Source organism: Myotis brandtii, unplaced genomic scaffold (genome assembly GCF_000412655.1).
Source record: "Myotis brandtii unplaced genomic scaffold, ASM41265v1 scaffold186, whole genome shotgun sequence".
NCBI classification, from domain to species: domain Eukaryota; kingdom Metazoa; phylum Chordata; class Mammalia; order Chiroptera; family Vespertilionidae; genus Myotis; species Myotis brandtii.
In genome coordinates, this window is record NW_005356905.1 from 1,002,715 (window position 1) to 1,021,809 (window position 19,095).

A 19,095-nucleotide genomic window follows, 5' to 3' on the forward strand; every position below is an offset into this window, starting at 1 on the left:
TCACAGTGTTCAGAGACAGTTTCTTTATCTGTCAAGTGAGAGTGAAATACTTGAACCCCTCACAAAACTGAGGATCAGATAAGACTGTGACATTTCTTTGCCAGTTGTGAAGTGCTCTGCACATGTAAGTGGTTTGTGTTTTGTTTGCTTTCTAGGTCACTGGCTTTAAGACAGCTGTAAACTTTTAACAACTATCTGTTCTTATAGATTGAGGTTTTTCGTTGTTTTTTTTAACCTTGTAACTTATATATCTTTATTAACAGATTATAATTTTGGTATCAGTGGTGATAGCATTTTTTGTGATTGGCATATTTTATTCATTATACTTTATTTCAAGACAATATTTTGTCATTCACACACTTTTTGAATTATCTTCTATTCCTCAAGATTAATGTAGATGAATGAGAGCTAGATTGTTTTTTAACATACAGAGTTTACAGTTTTTAAATAGCAGAGAAATATATTGTAGTGTATGTGCAGTCATGTGATTGTTTTGCCAAGAAAAACTAACTTGAATTGTAGGAGCTCTACATATATATTTTAAGTGATTGGATGAAAAAGAACTGAACATATCAATTGAACTGAACATATCAATTGTACTCTTTAAATATGTGTAGTTTATTGTATGTCATTTATACCTCAATGAAGCTATTTTTTTAAAAAGAAGAATTGCAGCTGTTGAACAAATGCCACTTTTGGAGGGGGGTTTCTTTTGGGGAGTTCCTTTGATTTGCCTTTCATCTGTTTCCTCCATGTAAAATTAAGATCATGCTGTCTCTATTGTGGGTTATGAGAGTTATATAATTCCCGAAAATGAGGTTTTGAAAAAGTGATTGTTATCACCCTCAGCATCACTTTCAAACCAACTAACACCTTTAACTAATACCCTTTTCCAAGAGATTATTCATCTAGATGCCAAAATAATTAAGTAGGCTGTTCAACTTTTTAAAACTTTTTTAATGAGGCATGAAATATAGCATATATAAAAATGTTAAGCTTCTGAATACTAAAATGTTTGGGGGCTCTTGGTAATGCATCTGCAAGGGAAATCCACTCACTCCAGAAGTGGTGTTCATTCATTAACAGGGGTTTTTGGATGCCTGCGAGAAGGGCCCTCTGTCTGGTCACAAACTCTCTGGGCTCCGGTTTGTCCTGCAAGATGGAGCGCATCACATGGTTGATTCCAATGAAATCTCTTTCATCCGCGCAGGAGAAGGGGCGCTTAAACAAGGTATGCTGTGTCCTAGCACACGCCGCATCACTCACTGTTTTTGCTTGCTGGTTTGGTCTTCCCTCCCCAGAGCACTGGGTGGCACACTAGAGAACCTGGCTAGTCCTGAGCAAATATTCATAGAACAAAAGTGAGGATAGAGTACTATATAAAATTAAAAGCCTACTTTGTTCTCCTAAATTACCTGTTAATTTTTATATGTTTAAAATCACAATCTATATGTTGTTTTTCATAAAAAGATAGAAATATTCAGATTTCTAAGAAATATTTTAAAGACACATTAACTACAGTCATATTTCTTTGTGATTTAGTCAGATATCAGGAACTCCATAAATTTATAAATAATTTTTTCTTGTAGGACATTGAAGGCTTTTAGGCATTTTGAGGATGGCACAGTATTTTGAAAGAATTCAATAAACCTTATTCACAGTGCAGACTTCTTGCTAAACTGCTAAAATTGCCAGCCTTTCTCACACAGAATAATATGTATATTAAAATGCATATGAACAGCCCTAAGCAATTGCAAACATCTGATTCATTGTTTTTAAGAGAGAAAAGCAAATGACAACACAGCAGTTTGGATTCAGGGTTATTTAACGAAGAAATTTCAAAGTTGTGTCCTGAAATCAGGTGGGGGGCAATGGCTGGAAAAGGTTGCTCATATCTTGACTAGGTTGCTAATTTCTTATTTTACTGAAACTAATGGAAGATATTGGTAATTTGTGTTTTTGTTTCTCAGTTGTGAAAGAGAGAGAATCTTCCCATTTTCTTTATGCCAGCTGTCTATTAAAATTGCAGTTGAAATCTGTGATCTAGAAATCCTGTCAATCTGAAGATTATGTTAAACTAGAGGCCTGGTGCGTTCACCAGTGGGGTCCCCAGTGGGGTCCTTCGGCTTGTCCTGCGGGATCGGGCTAAAACCGGCTCTCTGACATCCCCTGAGGGGCCCTGGACTGCGAGAGGTTGCAGGCCAGGCTGAGGGACCCCACCAGTGCACGATTGGGGCGGGGAGGGACTCGGGAGGTTGGCCCACTGGGGAGGGATCACGGGAGGGCTCCAGGGCGTGTTCGGCCCTCCTCGCTCAGTCCCAATCGGCTGGACCCCAGCAGCAAGCTAACCTACCAGTCAGAGCGTCTGCCCCCTGGTGGTCAGTGCATGTCATAGTGACAGGTCGACTGTCTGCCCCCTGGTGTTCAGTGCACGTCATAGCGAGCGGTTGAGCGGCCTTAGCATATCATTAGCATATTATGCTTTGGTTGAACTGACAACTGGACACTTAGCATGTTAGGCTTTTATTATATAGGACAGGAAAAGGGAAATAAAGTTACAAAGAAAATAAGACTTTTTTAGCCATGGTTGAGATTAAAACACCTGCCTCTTCACTTTAATCTTAAGCTGATAGCTTAGTTGGATTAACTTAATATTCTTTTCAGCTTTATTGGAGTACTAGAGGCTCGGTGCACAAAAATTCATGCACTGGGAGGGGGGGCTTAGCCTGGCTTGTCCCCTCTCACAGTCCAGGAGCCCTCAGGGGATGTCCTACTGACAGCTTAGGAGCGGGCCTAAGCCACAGTCTGGTCTCCCTCTGTGGGAGGCGATAGAGCTGATCAGGGGAAGGCACCACCCCCATCACCCTGCTAATGCTGCCACTGCCAGCTGCAGTGGCTCCGAGGCCTGAGCACCGGGCCTCGAGCCGCTGGGGCTCACGGCTGCCTGAGCCCATGGCTGCTGTGAGCCCCAGGCCTCGAGCCACTGTGGCTTTGTCTGATGGATGTCCTGATGGACGTCCGGAAGACATCTGCCCTAATTAGCATATTACCCCTTTATTAGTATAGATAATTGACAAAATTGTAAGATATTTAAAGTGTGTAACATGATGATTTGGTAAATGTATGCCTTGTGATACTTTTTAAAAGTACAGTTAAACCAAATTAGAAGTCACCAATAGTTCTATGCTGGTTCTCAACTGGAAATTGGTAGCTTTCCTGGAGATAGAGGTTAGAGGTTACATAAAGCAAGAGAATTGGTATGGTTATCAGTTAGCAAAGCCTTGTCTTTTTTAATTGTTCCTATTTGAAATATAGATATAGATGTATATGCCTATAATATACACATATACATCCATGAGAAAAGCCTGTATATCTGTGAATATTAACTAAAAGTTGAATATGTACTATTTAATTTTTAATTATAGAAGTGTATAGATATGATTAAGTATGGATATGCAAAGGAAAAGTACTAGATGATAATTGAATTGAGAAGTTTTGGGGGGGCATTATTGTTGTTTGCCAGGTAAACGTGCAAATAGGCAGGGTGTTAACATGAAAAGTGAATTACTTTGCTGTTTCTTTATCTAATTCTTATTTCTCCATGAAAGACAGAAATATAAAGGGTAAAATAAAGTTTTTGCCAAGCTCAGTAAGAAAATCAGCTTTTAAGCATATATCTCCATTGAATGCCATCTGAGAGTTTTAGGGTGAACATTTTGGGTAACTAAACTTCTCAATTCAATTATCATCTATTGCTTACCAACAAGAAAGAATTGGCTTACCTTGGTCAAAGACTTAACAGTTAGTGTCTTTACTCCTGCAGATTTTCAGAGAGAATAAGTAACTCTCAACTGCATGATTGAAATGGTAAAGGACTTTAGTATGGTTTTAAGACCCCTTTTATATTATCCTCTGTAGCTTAATGATTTTTAAGGTTAAAAATACAGTAATGAAATACTAAAACTTAGCTTTGTCTTATTGAAATTTCCATTTAGAAGAGTGACTGTTACTGATATCAGAAAAATGAGACCAGATTAAATATTTTAACCTTGTCATTTTTGTGTGTACCTTTGCGAGAGTACCTTCTATCTCCCTTTTTGTATATCTGGATAGAAAAGTGTTCCAGTTTGTTTAAATATTAATAAACTATTTTTTTTTAAAATCTAGCCTTAGCAAATGCAACATTATGTATTCTTGAACCCATTATGTCTGTGGAAGTTGTGGCCCCGAATGAATTTCAGGGAACAGTGATTGCAGGAATTAACCGGCGCCATGGGGTAATCACCGGACAAGATGGAGTTGAGGACTATTTTACACTGTATGCAGATGTAAGTACTGTTGGTCACTGCCAGTCTTGCTTTTATTAACCACAGCAGGAAATTAGAGTTAGCTTTTGTTTTGGGAAATTGTAGAACGAATTGACACATTTCCCTGGCTATTTGAGTGTTGAATTTGTGGCTTTTATATATATATGGCAATTTCTATAATTTGCTGTTAGAGCCACTCTTAAGTGCAAAAGCTGAAAATATAGTTCATTTCATGTAGGCCTTTTGTGAATATGTTCTTTTCTTAGATATTTAATTATCTTTCTCATTATAGCTTTATTTGCAAAGGTGCTTTATTTATGTTCTAATTTGTTGGGCTAATATTTAATTTGCTTTCTTGACTTAAATCTCCCGGGAGAAAGTCTTTTATCACATTCCAGAAGGCTTCCTAGAAGACAGTGCGGTCAGCATGTCATCAAGGTGTCCCAAGGAAAGTTGTTTGAACAGTTTCACAGGAGAAACAATTCTGAGTGCTGAGCTGGCCAGAGAGTGGAGTGGGGATGGAGGGAAGGCTGACCGTGATGGCCACTATGTGCAACCGCAACATTTGGTCTCTAGTTGTGACTGTCAAATGAAATTATATTCAAATAGGATTTCTACTTGCAGTAAAACAAAAATAAGTTTCTCTTTGGCTAAGTTCTTTTAAAATAAGAGTTGTTAGTAGAAACCTAAGTCTAAAGCAGTGGTCGGCAAACCGCGGCTCGTGAGCCACATGTGGCTCTTTGGCCCCTTGAGTGTGGCTCTTCCACAAAATACCACGTTTTTAGCAAAGGCCAGCTTAGGAGTACCCTAATTAAGTTAATAACAATGTACCTACCTATATAGTTTAAGTTTAAAAAATTTGGCTCTCAAAAGAAATTTCAATCGTTGTACTGTTGATATTTGGCTCTGTTGACTAATGAGTTTGCCGACCACTGGTCTAAAGGAATTAAATGGCTATTCTCTGTTTTTTTCTCAAATATTTTCAATAAGCAGTGCTAAAATATCTACTGTGTTTGTTTCTAGGTCCCTCTAAATGATATGTTTGGTTATTCCACTGAGCTTAGGTCATGTACAGAGGTAAGCAAGTGTTTAAGTTTTACTTTAGTGCCCTTTAAGAGACTACTCTACAAAAGGATGTTATTTGTGAAATCTTGTCTTTGCATGACTTTACCTGATAGTGATAAAAAGTTTTTTTAAATCTCTGTTATTTTTTTTTTTTAACTCCCAGGGGAAGGGAGAGTACACAATGGAGTACTGCAGATACCAGCCATGTTTACCAGCCACACAAGAGGACCTCATTAATAAGTATTTGGAAGCTACAGGTCAACTTCCTATAAAAAAAGGAAAAGCAAAGAACTAACTTTACTCATTTACATTGGCTAACTTTAACTGAATCTGCAGGGCTTGGATATTTTAATAGCTCGCAGTGGAATGAATTCAGGCAGAAACAAGAAATTTTAGAAGCCCTTTCTATTATATTCAGGAGCTCCTATCATATCAAAGTTAATTCTATGTACCAGGTATATCTCAACTCTATTGAATGGTTTTATAGTTCACTGAAAAAAACTCAAATAAAATATGATTATTACTGTTATATATTTTATATTTATTTTAAGCGGGAAGAGACATATCAGTTACACATCTAGGCTTAGGATGTGTGTAACCTTCCTTTTCAAATTTTTATCATAAGAATTTTTAACAAAGAAAAACTGAAAGAACAACCATATACTTTCCATCTAGTTTCAACAATGAGCAATTTTGTTAACAATTTGTTAATCTGATTATTTGTTTTGCAATACTTGTTTTATCTGTTTGTTGTCTATATGTCTCATACTTTTATATTTTTAATTTTTAAAATATTATTTTTTTGCTAAACACTTGAAAGTGAATTGCACATATCATGACACTTCTTGGAGTGTCATCTTTAACAGGCAGGCTTTTTTATTTAAGAGTAGGTTCCATATGGTCTTAATAGAGTACATTTTTCAGATTCTTCATTGGTATATTAAAATGCCTGCTAAATTTCTAGCTGTTCTATGTAGAGCTGATTGTTTTCATCTGCAAATGTGTAGCTGCCTTCTTTTAGGAGTGTTGATGTTTCTTTCTTGTGGACCGATGAGGTAAAAAACAGGCCCTTGCGCATGCAATTCTCACTTATGTTCATCTGAAGGTTTCTGCAGCTCTAAATAATGAAATACACGTTTCAGAGTTCCTGCCTAATCAGTTCATTCACCTACTGAGTGCTAGTTGAATTTGGAATTTATTATATTATACTCATTGAGATCATGGAAGAACAAATGTTAAGCTTTTGTTTTTGAAATAAGTTGGACTTCCCTGGCAATTCTACCATATTGTTCAGAATCGCTTCATCCCGAAATCATGTGATGTAACAGACATATCTAAATTATTTTCCTTAGTGAATAATAGAAATAAAATAATGTTTAAATTCCTTTGTTTTTCTTGATTTGGTTTTATAACTTAAGGTTTCTAGAAAAAAAGATTTTTTAAAAGTATTGAGCACATGTTTTCAAGGCATTTGCTAAGTGCTTTAAATGCATTATCTAATTTAGTTTTCACTCCCCTGTGAAAGTAGGTACTATTGGTCCATTTTGTAATAGAGGAAGCAAAAGTGCAGAGAAGGTAAATCACTTGTCTAAGACCACGCAGCTCGGTCAGTTTTCAGTTGATAACTTAAATTGATTATTCATCATCTCAAGTACATTTACCCCATGAATATGTCTGTTGCTACAATACCATCAAGCCTGAAAAATGTTGTTGCATTGGCATTTCATCAGCATCTCATGCCATTCAAAATAACATAGAATATTGTTCCTGAGGAAGAAATGCTTTCATGGAATTTAGCACAGTTCCTCTGGCTATTGCCAGCAGTCATAAAAATTAGAACTAAGATGGGCAAATGTTAATGTTTTTAACTTGTTAAACATTCTGGTCATAAAGATAGTGTCAGAAAAGAGCATAGTTATCTAATCCAACACCAACATTTCATAGGCAACGACACAGGTCCAGCTGGTGGGAGTAAGTAGTATAGGATTTCATTGGAACAAATCCAGGACCAGAACCCACACTTCTTGCTAACTCATTAGGCTATAGTTGATTAAAGACCACATATCAGCCAGGGTCTGTAGCGAGAAAGAAATCAATGGGGACTACTACAGTTGTGAAGCATAATTGTTGGTTAATTTAAAGAAAGACGGTATTGCTTGTATTGAAGAATGGTAGCAGCACAATCAGTATTGCCCTGATTCCTGTCCCTACCACTCTTAGAAAGTCACCTGGGGAGCTTTGAAAGAAACACCCAGGCCAACCCCAGGTGGTCTGATTCTCTGGATCAAGATCAAAAGTTTCCCAAGTGAATATAATAGCAGGTAAGGTTAAAGACAACTGCAGTGTTGCCTGCACCTTCAAGATGTGAAATGGAAGATTGATCCAGAAGTGTCCTATAACTAATTCTTTTGTGTGATGTTAGAGTTTGGGCTAGTTGTTCTTAGTTTGATAACTGTACCTTAAAAGAAATACAGGCAATTTTCTGTTATTACTTTCCTCCTTGCTCACTCTCAGATTGTTTAGTTGTGAAATCACTGAAATTTTGTTAATTCTGAAGTTTTATTTTAATATATTTGAAATATGGATGAGTCTTAAAATTTATGTCAGTGAAACTAGGCAGCCACGAGGTAGTAGTAAATTATGACATGATGGAATACATCTCTTTGTAGAAGACAGCTATTTGTATTGCTAACACTATAAGTTGTTGAATTTGAGCTTTAATTGCTGCTTAAAGTGTTTTCAAACAAATAACACTGGAATGCATCATTGAAACAGTTAATTGTATTCAAGACAATTTATTGTAAACATTTATTCAAGTAAGTGCCAGGGAACATTTATTCAAATAAGTTAGGTGACTGTAGCACTCTGAAAGCCAGGGAAGGTCACAGAATAGATTCTAAGCTGAGAAAAAATTGATGTAATAAACTCATGTCATGAAGGACTGTCATTCAAGGGCAACTGTAGAAACTTCCAACTGACTCTGAAAAGAACTTATTTAACTTCTAACAATTCATAATTCAGGTAAGAAAAAATGAAACTGAGTAGAATCAAGTAGAATGTAGACAAAATCCTGGTACTATTGGGTATGTTTTAAAGTTCTGAAAGAGGGTAAGAAAATGAATGTAATGCTGTATGTAACTGTCATTGGCTCAGAGTGATTAAAAATTTGGACTTAATGAAAGAGGGCTTGGGGAATTTAGAGTTTTTCATGTTATGTCAAGGTCAGTGAAGTAATTTTCCTCTGCAGTAAGCTAGCAAAATCAGTATTATTAAAATCAAATCAGCAATTTTTAGAGTTTTTGTTAGAAAAGATGTTCTAATGTGATACTGAGAAACTTTTAGTAGGTTTAACTTTTGTGGGTTTTGTAAATTAGGTAATTGTGTTTGTACGTTGTCTCTGTGTGTATAATTCCCCTTCATAATCAATTACACTGAAATAAACCTGTTAAAGGGTTACCTTAGAGTTCTTACCTGCTTGAATGATGGTTATACTTGAGTGTAATCTCACTAATTAAAAATGCCTTTATGAGGGTGAGGTGAGACTCTGGAAAGCTGAAACCCTTCTAGCCCTTAAGCTAAAGATCACAGGGCATTGAATATGCCATTCCAATGCTCTTGGCACCATTTTCTAACATTATGTAGGGAACTTCAGTTAGAGGAGTTTATCCTTTGGTTTGGGCATGACTTAATCATTATAGATTGCTATTTTAGAAAAATATTTTCTCTGCGTTATGACACAGGTGGGGAATCTGATGTTTTCTTTAAATGACTGTCTCCCAGTGCTTCAGAATACTTACTGCTCTTTAAGTCGAGTGGATGTTGGGAAGATGAATGTAGAGGGTTGGGGTTTAAAATATATATAAGTAACAGTATCATCCATCTTTCATTTTGTAAGAATCCATGACTTTAAATTGTTTCTCTTCTGTGTGAACTTTTCCAATTTTCTAATAGTGCAGACTTAAAATGAATGATTTGGTATATTTTAAGGCTGATGCTTCCTAACCAATTTACTAGCCAAGGAATCTGGCTGCCGGTTTTCACACACAAATGTAAGTGTTCCATTACATGACACTGATTTTGAGAGGCAAGTGGTGGCTACATTTCCTAGACCAATTCTGCCTACCTTTGGGGAAGTAGGTACTCCACAGAATCGGATTACATACATATTGTGTCTGTCGTACATTTTTCCCTTTTTTAAAAAAAAATTTTATTGTTAAAAGTAAAAGATGTCCCCTTTGTGTTTGTTGTTTTTTTCCCATTGACCACCTCCTCCCCACACCCACCCTTCGCCACCCTGTTGTCTGTGTCCATGGGCTATGCACTTATATGCATGTAAGTTCCCCGTTCCCCGGTTAATCTCTCCCCCCTGTTGTTGTAAATTACTTATGCCAACACTGGGTCCAAGTTGTCCTTAAAAGTGAAAACTGTAAATACTTTCTATACATACAGTTACATCACTGTCCCATTTAATACATGTTTGCAGACACTAGGCTTTATCTGTGAGACGCTCTATTTTTATTTGTAAAATATGAATTAAACAATATTAAGAGTTCACTTAAATCCATCTTAGCACAGAATTTGCCTACAAATCTCTACAAACATACTTAACACAGTTGATTTAGAAATGTAAACATTTATTTAAAAGTAGCTATCAAGTTATAAAAGAATACCTGCTTAAAAGCATAAAAATAGTATAATTCCTTTTAAACAGATATTTTCCCTACAATTGGCTTTCATTGAAATATATTATCTTTTAAAAACCCCAGTATCTTTTCATTGTTGAGCATCGCAGGCTTTCCGAATTATTAGGATGCCTTAGACACTGGCTATTTTACTAGAATAATGACTTAGGCTACTTTGTACAGTCACTGTGTTTAGGATTTGGGATAGCAGGTCGTCTTCTTTCCTTTTCAGTAATTGATCAGTCCCGTCGTCGGTGCCACAGCTGATCCTTCTTCAATTCCAGAGGCTTCCTCTGGTGCCTGCGGCCCCTGACAGTGGTACTTCACTTTAAGGGGTTTGCTCGGGTGCCAGACCAAGTGAATACGACAGGGAATGATTTCCTAGAAAATAGGGGTTTTCAAACATTAAGAGCTGCAAAAAATTCTGGTAAAAACAAGTCTATGTATAATGTTGTGTTTTACCTGTGTTGAGAATTCATGGAGTAGGACCATATAGTCAAAATCAATGGCATCCTCATCTGTTTTCTAGAGAAAGGAAAAAAGAGTTAGTGTAACAAACAGGTAGGTGTAGATCAGCTCAGAATTTGGAAGGCTTATCTTATAAACCGGGTGATGCCTGGACTCTCCTTCTGTCTCTTGGATTTTAGCTGTGTTTCCCTTGGGTAGGATCCTGCATCAAGATACGGAAGTCATGGATTCTTACTGTTTGGTCACTGAATTCTATGACAATCTATTGACTGTCTATCACTTTTTCTTTAATACTTATGGTTTTTGATGGAGGCTAAGGTCGGTGGGGATAGGGAGAATCTTTTGGCAACCTTAGGAATTAGGTACTGTATATGCACCTCAAGCGGATATGTTAGCCCTGATGTGCCAGGCAATAAGACAAGGGGCAGGGCAGCCAGTCCTTTGAGGCTGCCACATGGGCCAGGTTCTGTGTTAAGCACTGGAGTCAGGTTTTCATGTAATTCTGACTGCCTTACAAGAGTACGTGTTATGAGCCTCATTTTACAAGGGAGATAGCTTGAGGTTGCAGCTAGTAAATGGCAAATGGGGATTCGAACCCAGATCTACTGACTCCACTGTCCGCACTGCCTCTTCAACCAGTGCACTGCTTACTTGTAAAGTGGCAGGCAATCTTTCTCACCTCTTATTCACTTGATATCTGTAAGTTTTACTAGTAACTAAACCAATTTCCTCTTTTATTTTTGACACTTCCTGGTTTTTTGGTGGGTTTTTTTGGTGGCGGGGGGAGTGGAAGCTAGGGTCCTTATCTATTGTAAAAATGGAAGGGAAGAAAATAAAATAAATTCAACTTGGATTATAATTTTTTAAAATATATTTTTATTGATTTCAGAGAGGAAGGGAGAGGGAGAGAGAGAGAGACATCAATGATAAGAGAGAATCATTGATTGGCTGCCTCCTGCATGTCCCCCACTGAGGATTGACCTTGCAACTCGGGCATGTGCCCTGACTGGAATCGTGACCTGGTTCATAGGTCCACACTCAACCACTGAGGCACACTGGCCGGGCCATAGTTTTAATTTTATAATTTCAATCTACTAGGTTTTATTGAGACTATTAATGTAAAAAAGCAAAGTCAAACAAAAGGATTTGATATTAAATTTTGCTTAAAATGATGGAGATTTTTACAAACCATGAACTTTCCAGCGGGGAGGGTGCTAGAGGGAGAGGAAATGAGAGGGCCTGGTTTGATCAGAAATTGACTTTTTTCTGTGTGTCTGCATCATGGGTAGATTTCCTTCCCTCCTGCCTGGCAGTGAACATGCGAATAGTCAAAGCAAGTATCTGAGGCACAGGCTGTACAGTCAGAACTCATGAGAGGATACCCAGTGTCGCTTTTATAAAAAAACAGTTTCTGGAGACCCCAGTGGTCAGTTTGGCATTGTTGGGTTTAAGGGTGTAGGTAGCCTTGCTTGACCTTCGTCTGGTAACTATCTTGACCTTGAAAGGAAATGGTGGCCTCAAGATGGCCCATACCAGCAGGCCACTGCGTTGTATGACTTGTCTCAAGCTTTTGTGCTGCCCGCACTATTTCTCAAGGCCTCTCTATTAACCATGTATTCTTCTATCATAAAAAAATTGGTTTTCCTTATAAACAACATGTTTTTCAGGTCAATGCCTTCTTATTCTGTTTCTGCAAACAGCATTTCTGAATCATGGCTGTCTACAGATTTGAGGCAAAAAAAAAACAACAACAGGCAAGTCTGGAAACTGGGATTCCAACTCCATTTGACAAACTGTTCTGCTACATTGTTACCCATTTTTTCATACAAAAAAATTGGATTATTATAATGCTTGGAAACCAGGTACTACTTCGTGAAGACCCTCCTCAGTGAAGTCACTGAAACAGACCCTTGCATTTCTGTTTTATGGGTTATTCCTCCTCCAGGTGGAAACACCCTTAAACCAAACAAAACAGCGGGGCTTTTTACAGAACTACAGAGGGGACAGTGTACACCCCAGCTGGCAAGGTATTCCAGGGTTAAACTGTCCTCGCCGAATGGAGCTCTGCCAAGAAGTCATTATTTTTAATATTATTCAGAAATAATCTCCTTGGCGTCTATTCAAATCGTCACAAAATGCCACATCATTATAGTCCAAATTGACGGTGATTTTCTGTGACATTTTCTGGTAACTCAGCACTTTAATCTTCCTAGAGGCAGACTGGAAGTATTTTGTTTGTTCCCTTTTACTTTTGCACCACCCCTCCACCTTCACCCCTACCCAAATCCCCCCCAAAAAGAGAGAATGATCCTTAGAAGAACCAGTGTGGTTTTGCCTCCACCCCTACCCAAATCCCCCCCCTCCCCCCAAAAGAGAGAATGATCCTTAGAAGAACCAGTGTGGTTTTAGTAGAGAGTGAGTAAGCTCAGGCTATTAATATAAAGTAGATGTCTTAGCTGAATACATAAGGTAGATAAGATGGTTTCTGTAATGTGCCTTGGCCACCGGGGGCCTCTTTCGACAGCAGGACTTGAATTGATTGATAGTGACGGGCTGCAGATTAGGTAGTCTGGGTTGCTGACAATGTCTGGTGTTGATAAGAGTTGGAACAATGCTCAGATTTACTATTCTCAATTCATATTAAAGGCAAGAGTGTAGGGAAAGTCCTTGTCCTTTTTCTTTTTCTCTAGCCAGCAAGTATCTCCCCTGCCCTTGGCATAGTCCTCATGGTATTGGGAATGACATCGGTTGTTCGGTTCTAACGCAATAATTGTGCCAGTAAGATGGTCTTACATTGGTATTCAATCCTTTCTTTCATAGCCCGCACGCCCCTCAAACTTTGCTTATATGAAGCTGTGGGTTTATAAGCCTGCACTTCCTGACACACTTGCATTGAAATGTGAGTTTAACCCTAAGTGTAAAGATGGTAATTCCCACCCAGAAAACATTTGGAAAAACAATAATCGCTATACTTTCTGAGCTACCAAGGGCCACAGAGCACCTCCAGTCACTTACTGTTTCTGTGCTGGACGGCGTGGCTTTATCAGCCCTGCCATCCTGCTTCTAGTCTCTCGGGACAGTACCTAGATTTTCTGATCTTAGTGACTTTTTAAAAATTGTTGCTTGCCCTACCTGATTTGGCTGAGTGGATAGTGTTGGCCCGTGGACTGAAGGGTTGCGGGTTCGATTCCGGTCAAGGGCATGTACCTTGGTTGCAGGCTCTATCCCTGACCCCCAGTCAGGGTTCGTGCCGGAGGCAACCAATCGATGTGTCTCTCTGGCATTGATGTTTCTCTTTCTGTCTCTCCCGATCCCTTCTACTCTAATAATCAATAGAAAAATATCCTTAGGTGAGGATTAACAAAATAAAATAAAAATAAAAATTATTGTTGGCCCTGGCTGGTGTGGGTCAGTCAGTAGGAGTGTCATCCCATACACTGAAAGGTTCCGGGTTTGATTCCCAGTCTGGGCAAATGCCTAGATTGCGGGTTCAGTCCAGTCAGGACCTGTGATTGTGGAGCATGTGGGAAGCTACCCAGGCTCTATCCCTGACCCCCAGTCAGGGTTCGTGCCGGAGGCAACCAATCGATGTGTCTCTCTGGCATTGATGTTTCTCTTTCTGTCTCTCCCGATCCCTTCTACTCTCTAATAATCAATAGAGAAATATCCTCAGGTGATGATTAACAAAATAAAATAAAAATTATTGTTGGCCCTGGCTGGTGTGGGTCAGTCAGTAGGAGTGTCATCCCATACACTGAAAGGTTCCGGGTTTGATTCCCAGTCTGGGCAAATGCCTAGATTGCGGGTTCAGTCCAGTCAGGACCTGTGATTGTGGAGCATGTGGGAAGCTACCGCTCAATGTTTCTCTTTCTCTCTCTTTCTTTTCCCCTCTAAAATGCAGTGAAAATCACTGCTTTTTGTTATGTTGCTGTTTTGGCTGAAAGATCACAGGAATCTTTAGTGGCCACCGAATGGCAGAATTTAAAAATAAGAGAACTCTGAGCTGAAATGGGTTATCAACCTTGAAACCAAATTTCCCAATTCAGTGATTTAGATTTATGTTAGCTTCAAGGACTTCAGTAAATCCTCCATTAATGGGCCCTAAGAGATGAAGTAATTTGTCTTGGGTGACCCAGCAAGTCAGTTACATATTCACTTATTCATCCAAAACCCAAACCCCACAACGCAAGAAACTCTCAAGCTCCTAATCTGTGACACTGTTTCTGATGAACCAGCATTTTTGTTTTCCACGACTCCATTGTTCCTACTTTCCCATGCGCAGGGTGGTTGAGGGACATGGATAGACAGATAACGGCCTGGCTAGAACGGGAGAGAAATGGGCTGCTCCCGCACTGTGGTATGTCCTGGTGCTTATTTTGGCAATGTGTCATGCACAACTGTAAGAGAAAGGAAAACACTGATGTTCAAAGATCCTAATTTTTAGATTTATGTTAGCTTCAAGGACTTCAGTAAATCCTCCATTAATGGGCCCTAAGAGATGAAGTAATTTGTCTTGGGTGACCCAGCAAGTCAGTTACATATTCACTTATTCATCTAAAACCCAAACCCACAACACAAGAAACTCTCAAGCTCCTAATCTATGACACTTTCTGATGAACCAGCATTTTTGTTTTCCACGACTCCATTGTTCCTACTTTCCCATGCGCAGGGTGGTTGAGGGACATGGATAGACAGATAACGGCCTGGCTAGAACGGGAGAGAAATGGGCTGCTCCCGCACTGTGGTATGTCCTGGTGCTTATTTTGGCAATGTGTCATGCACAACTGTAAGAGAAAGGAAAACACTGATGTTCAAAGATCCTAATTTCCTCTCTGTTGTCTCTGTTGATTGGCCCCTGTTGAGTTTTCCTCTCATTATTTTCTTGAGTTCATTATCTTGGCACCGCCTTCCACACCGTAAACAAAGTTTCGCCTGACTTCTCAGTTAGGGCGGAAGACTCTTGTTAAGGATATGATTGTCTTGGGAGAAGAGCGAGAAAGAGGGAGAGTGTTTTATCTAGTTATATAGCAACAACCAATTAAGTGGTAATTTCTATTAAAAAGCACTATTTAAAAGGAAAGAAGTGTCTATCTAGAGAAAAACTGTGTTTGTAGTAGTTTGATCTACAAGTGGCCTCTGCAAGGCCCACCAGAGTGTTAGGGGCATTCCTAGTGCTGACGTGATGCAAGAGTGCAAGGATCCATCCATGGGTGAATGCACTGCTTCACACAGCATGAAGGAAATGATTTGTAGACATTTATACTTGCGGTCAGCTCAGCTTGCCTCTCACAGTAGTTGATTTTGTTTACTCTGGAAATGCCTCTCTCTCTACATCACACTTGCCTGACAAGAACTCCAACCCTGGCTCACTCCATGCCCTCACCACCCAGCCAAGAGGGACTGGTCCTCCTCTAACTCCACGACCACAGATGACCCCGGGGCCTGCAGTGCACTGTGATGCTGAAGTCCTTGCACTCCCAAACCTGTCTCATGCTTGCTCGCACTTTTCACTTAGAAGACATAAGCCAGGGGTCCTCAAACTTTTTAAACAGGGGGCCAGTTCACTGTCCCTCAGACCGTTGGAGGGCCGGACTATAGTTTAAAAAAAAACTATGAACAAATTCCTATGCACACTGCACATATCTTATTTTGAAGTAAAAAAACAAAACGGGAACAAATACAATATTTGTATTTGCATGTGGCCCGAGGGCCATAGTTTGAGGACCCCTGACATAAGCCGTTTGAAATAGAACTTCCACACCTACCACCATGCCATCCACCCTCCTCCCAGCATCTCGGCCACTCTTCTCTGCCTCCTGCCCAGATGCGCTCTCCATGGTCCTGCCTCAGATCATCTGGATTGATCTTACCTGCTCTTGCCTGCTCAGAGATATTAACTCCAACTATCTCCTTCCTACAAGTCCACTTTGCCCCCTCTCCTGGATTTTTCTTATCAACATATAAATCTGCTAAATCTCCTAGAATGCAACTGAAACCTAGAAATACAACTGAAACAAACGTTCTTTCAACTCTCTGCTTGCCCATCCTCCAGCTATAGCCCCTCCCTTTCTTTTACTTCCTTTATAGCCAAATTTTAAAAAGAGATGGAGTGTCCACTTCTCCCCCTATTCTCTCCTGAGCCTACTCCAGGCAGGCTTTGCCCACGCTGTGCGGGGGAGACAGTGTGATAAGCTCCCATTGACTTCCCACCACCCGAATCAAATGGTTAATCCTCAGTCCTCATCTCACTCGACTTTCCATCCGCTTTTCATACAGTCAGTTGATTCTCATCCTTAAAACACTTTTTCTGTCTCCAACCTCTAACGTTAGAAGTGTTCCAGGGCTCAATCCTTACGTAACTTCTTTTCTATGTAACACTCATTCTCTGTGATAGCCGGTCTCATGGCCTAAAAAAACACCTACCGTGTGACAAGTCCAGCCCCAACCCTTCCCTGTTCTGAGACTCCTATGTACAGATGACTACATATCCTCTACTTGGACATAGAATTTAGTATGCCCCAAATCAAGCTAGTTTCTCCCTAATTCTGTTTTTCCTGTAGTCTTCTCCAATCAGTTAATGAAATCTCTCTTTCCAGTTACTCAGGCCAAGATCCTACAAATCACCCTCAACTTTTCTCACCCTTTGCTGTCCATACCCAACCCATCAGCAAATACTATCAGTCTGTCTTCAGAACATATCTTCAATCCAAGTGTCTCGCCACATGCACTGCCACCCCCTGGCCCAGGCTCCCGCCAGGCCGTGCCTGGATTATTGCAATGCTTTACTGGCTGTCCTGCTTCCACCTTCGCGTCTGTACAATCTGTTCTCAACAGAGCAGCCAGAATGATCCTATTGTAAGTCAGATCATGTCACTCCTCAGCTAACGTCGCATAATGAGAGAGAGGGAGAGAGGGGAGAGAGAGAGAGAGAGAGAGAGAGAGAAATCTAACAGCCTCCGGGCCAGACATGAATTGGCCCCTCCTGGCCCGCTCCCCCTCACCGTTCCCACCACACTGGCTTCGCTGATCTCTCTCCAACCCATTGGCCACACCAGGAAGTCCTCTTCCCTGTGGGAGCAGGGCCCTCTCTCACTTCTCTGGGCCTCTGCTCCAGCGTCACTTCTGCTCAACTCCGAAGGGCCCTCCTTTAGACTATACTTAATTTTTCTCCACAGCACCCACCACCATTTGATACATCTTTGCTTGTTCATCTGTTCACTGTCTTCCCTCACTAGAATTCATCTCCCTATGGGCAGCTGCACTGTGTTTTCTGTCCTCTGCTATATCCGTCCCTAATAGGATGCCTGACCCATTGCAAGCATTCGCATATTTATTGAATGAGTGAAATGCAATTAAAACTCTTGCTGTGAAATTGGAAACTCACATTAATTTAGTCTAAGCACACTGCATTTGGTTTTATCTCTCGTGGCACAAGTTAATTTTCCATTTCTCTTACCCACTGCTTCACACTGCTGAGCTGTGCCATGTAGTAGTGTAAGAACTGCGTTGTCTTTTCCCACATCACGTAAGAGCTGCCAAGAAAAGCTAAGTCCCAGATGGGTCTGAGCGAGGGATCAATATGTCCATGACTGTCTGAGAACACACACACACAAATTATATTAAGCATTTTGGGAACAAAACTTCAGAAATTTCAGCAATTAAATAAGGGCTTAGTCATATCAGTCATCTCTCTCACAGCAGGACCTTCAGCAATATTTGTTTGTTTCTACATCATACTGAGATTTACGTGCTTCAAGTCAAGTTGCTATAAGACAGTTTCATGGCTATGTGCTGTACTATATAAATGCAAAAGAAGAGCTATAATGATACTCAGTTAATCTAACATCTTTTAGTTGAGAAGCCTTTCCTAATGAGATCAAAACATCTTTCAGTGATCTTCGCCACATAACCTGGTTTGGGGTCAACTGTCATTATAGTCATAGAAAGGTCTCTGCCAATCTGCCTGATGTCTTTGTCCATTTCTGATAAACGCATTGGCAACATTTCTACCCCTTTTTAACACATCAATCAGGTGGGTTTTTCCTGTGGCATTGTTTTTGTACCTGCAATCTTTTTAATTCAGCAAACATTTGCCAAAAAACTCTACTTAATATCAGACACCGCTAGAGGGAGGGATACAGTGATTAGTAAAGGACCTCTTGTGACTTTTAGGAACTCACATTTTAGCAAGTAATTTGTGTGATAACTGTTCGTGGACTTGTGAGATGAAAACCCATTAGCAGAGAAGATAAATTAGTTACACTGAACACAGTGACTAATAAGGAAATTTGAAAGTATAAATGCTGGTGGCCCTGCCCTAGAACCCAAAGAAGGCCTTCACCTCAGTCCTTTCCTTCGTCTGCAGTATACTTGGGCTCATCTAATAGAAGCTTATGAATTCATTAGAAAAGGTGAAATTTTTACACATAATAAAATCCAGACAACTCTTTTAGGGGGAAAACAATGTGGAGCAAGGATATCCTGAAGTGGATTTGATGGTCTCACATCAATGGTAGAGAAACTGCTCTATGATGGCCCAGAACTGTGGACGGATTAACTGCTCAGGAGAATCC

General features: G+C 39.8%; 2 protein-coding genes across 2 annotated transcripts in view; one reads left to right on the top strand and one right to left on the bottom strand.

The window, feature by feature from the left end:
- Positions 1 to 6,756, top strand: part of GFM1 (G elongation factor, mitochondrial 1) — a 43,659-nt gene extending 36,903 nt beyond the window's left edge. Inside the window, exons 15-18 of the mRNA XM_014537972.1 lie at positions 1,087 to 1,231; positions 4,168 to 4,328; positions 5,331 to 5,384; positions 5,536 to 6,756. Of these exons, the coding sequence (XP_014393458.1) occupies positions 1,087 to 1,231; positions 4,168 to 4,328; positions 5,331 to 5,384; positions 5,536 to 5,667 (492 nt within the window). The 3' untranslated portion in view covers positions 5,668 to 6,756. The remainder of the gene's footprint in view (positions 1 to 1,086; positions 1,232 to 4,167; positions 4,329 to 5,330; positions 5,385 to 5,535) is intronic.
- A 3,112-nt stretch (positions 6,757 to 9,868) lies between these two features.
- RARRES1 (retinoic acid receptor responder (tazarotene induced) 1) overlaps positions 9,869 to 19,095 on the bottom strand; it is a 48,849-nt gene continuing 39,622 nt past the window's right edge. Inside the window, exons 5-6 of the mRNA XM_014537959.1 lie at positions 10,517 to 10,579; positions 9,869 to 10,435 (exon numbers count right to left, since the gene is read on the bottom strand). Coding sequence (XP_014393445.1) covers positions 10,283 to 10,435; positions 10,517 to 10,579 — 216 coding nt within the window. The 3' untranslated portion in view covers positions 9,869 to 10,282. The remainder of the gene's footprint in view (positions 10,436 to 10,516; positions 10,580 to 19,095) is intronic.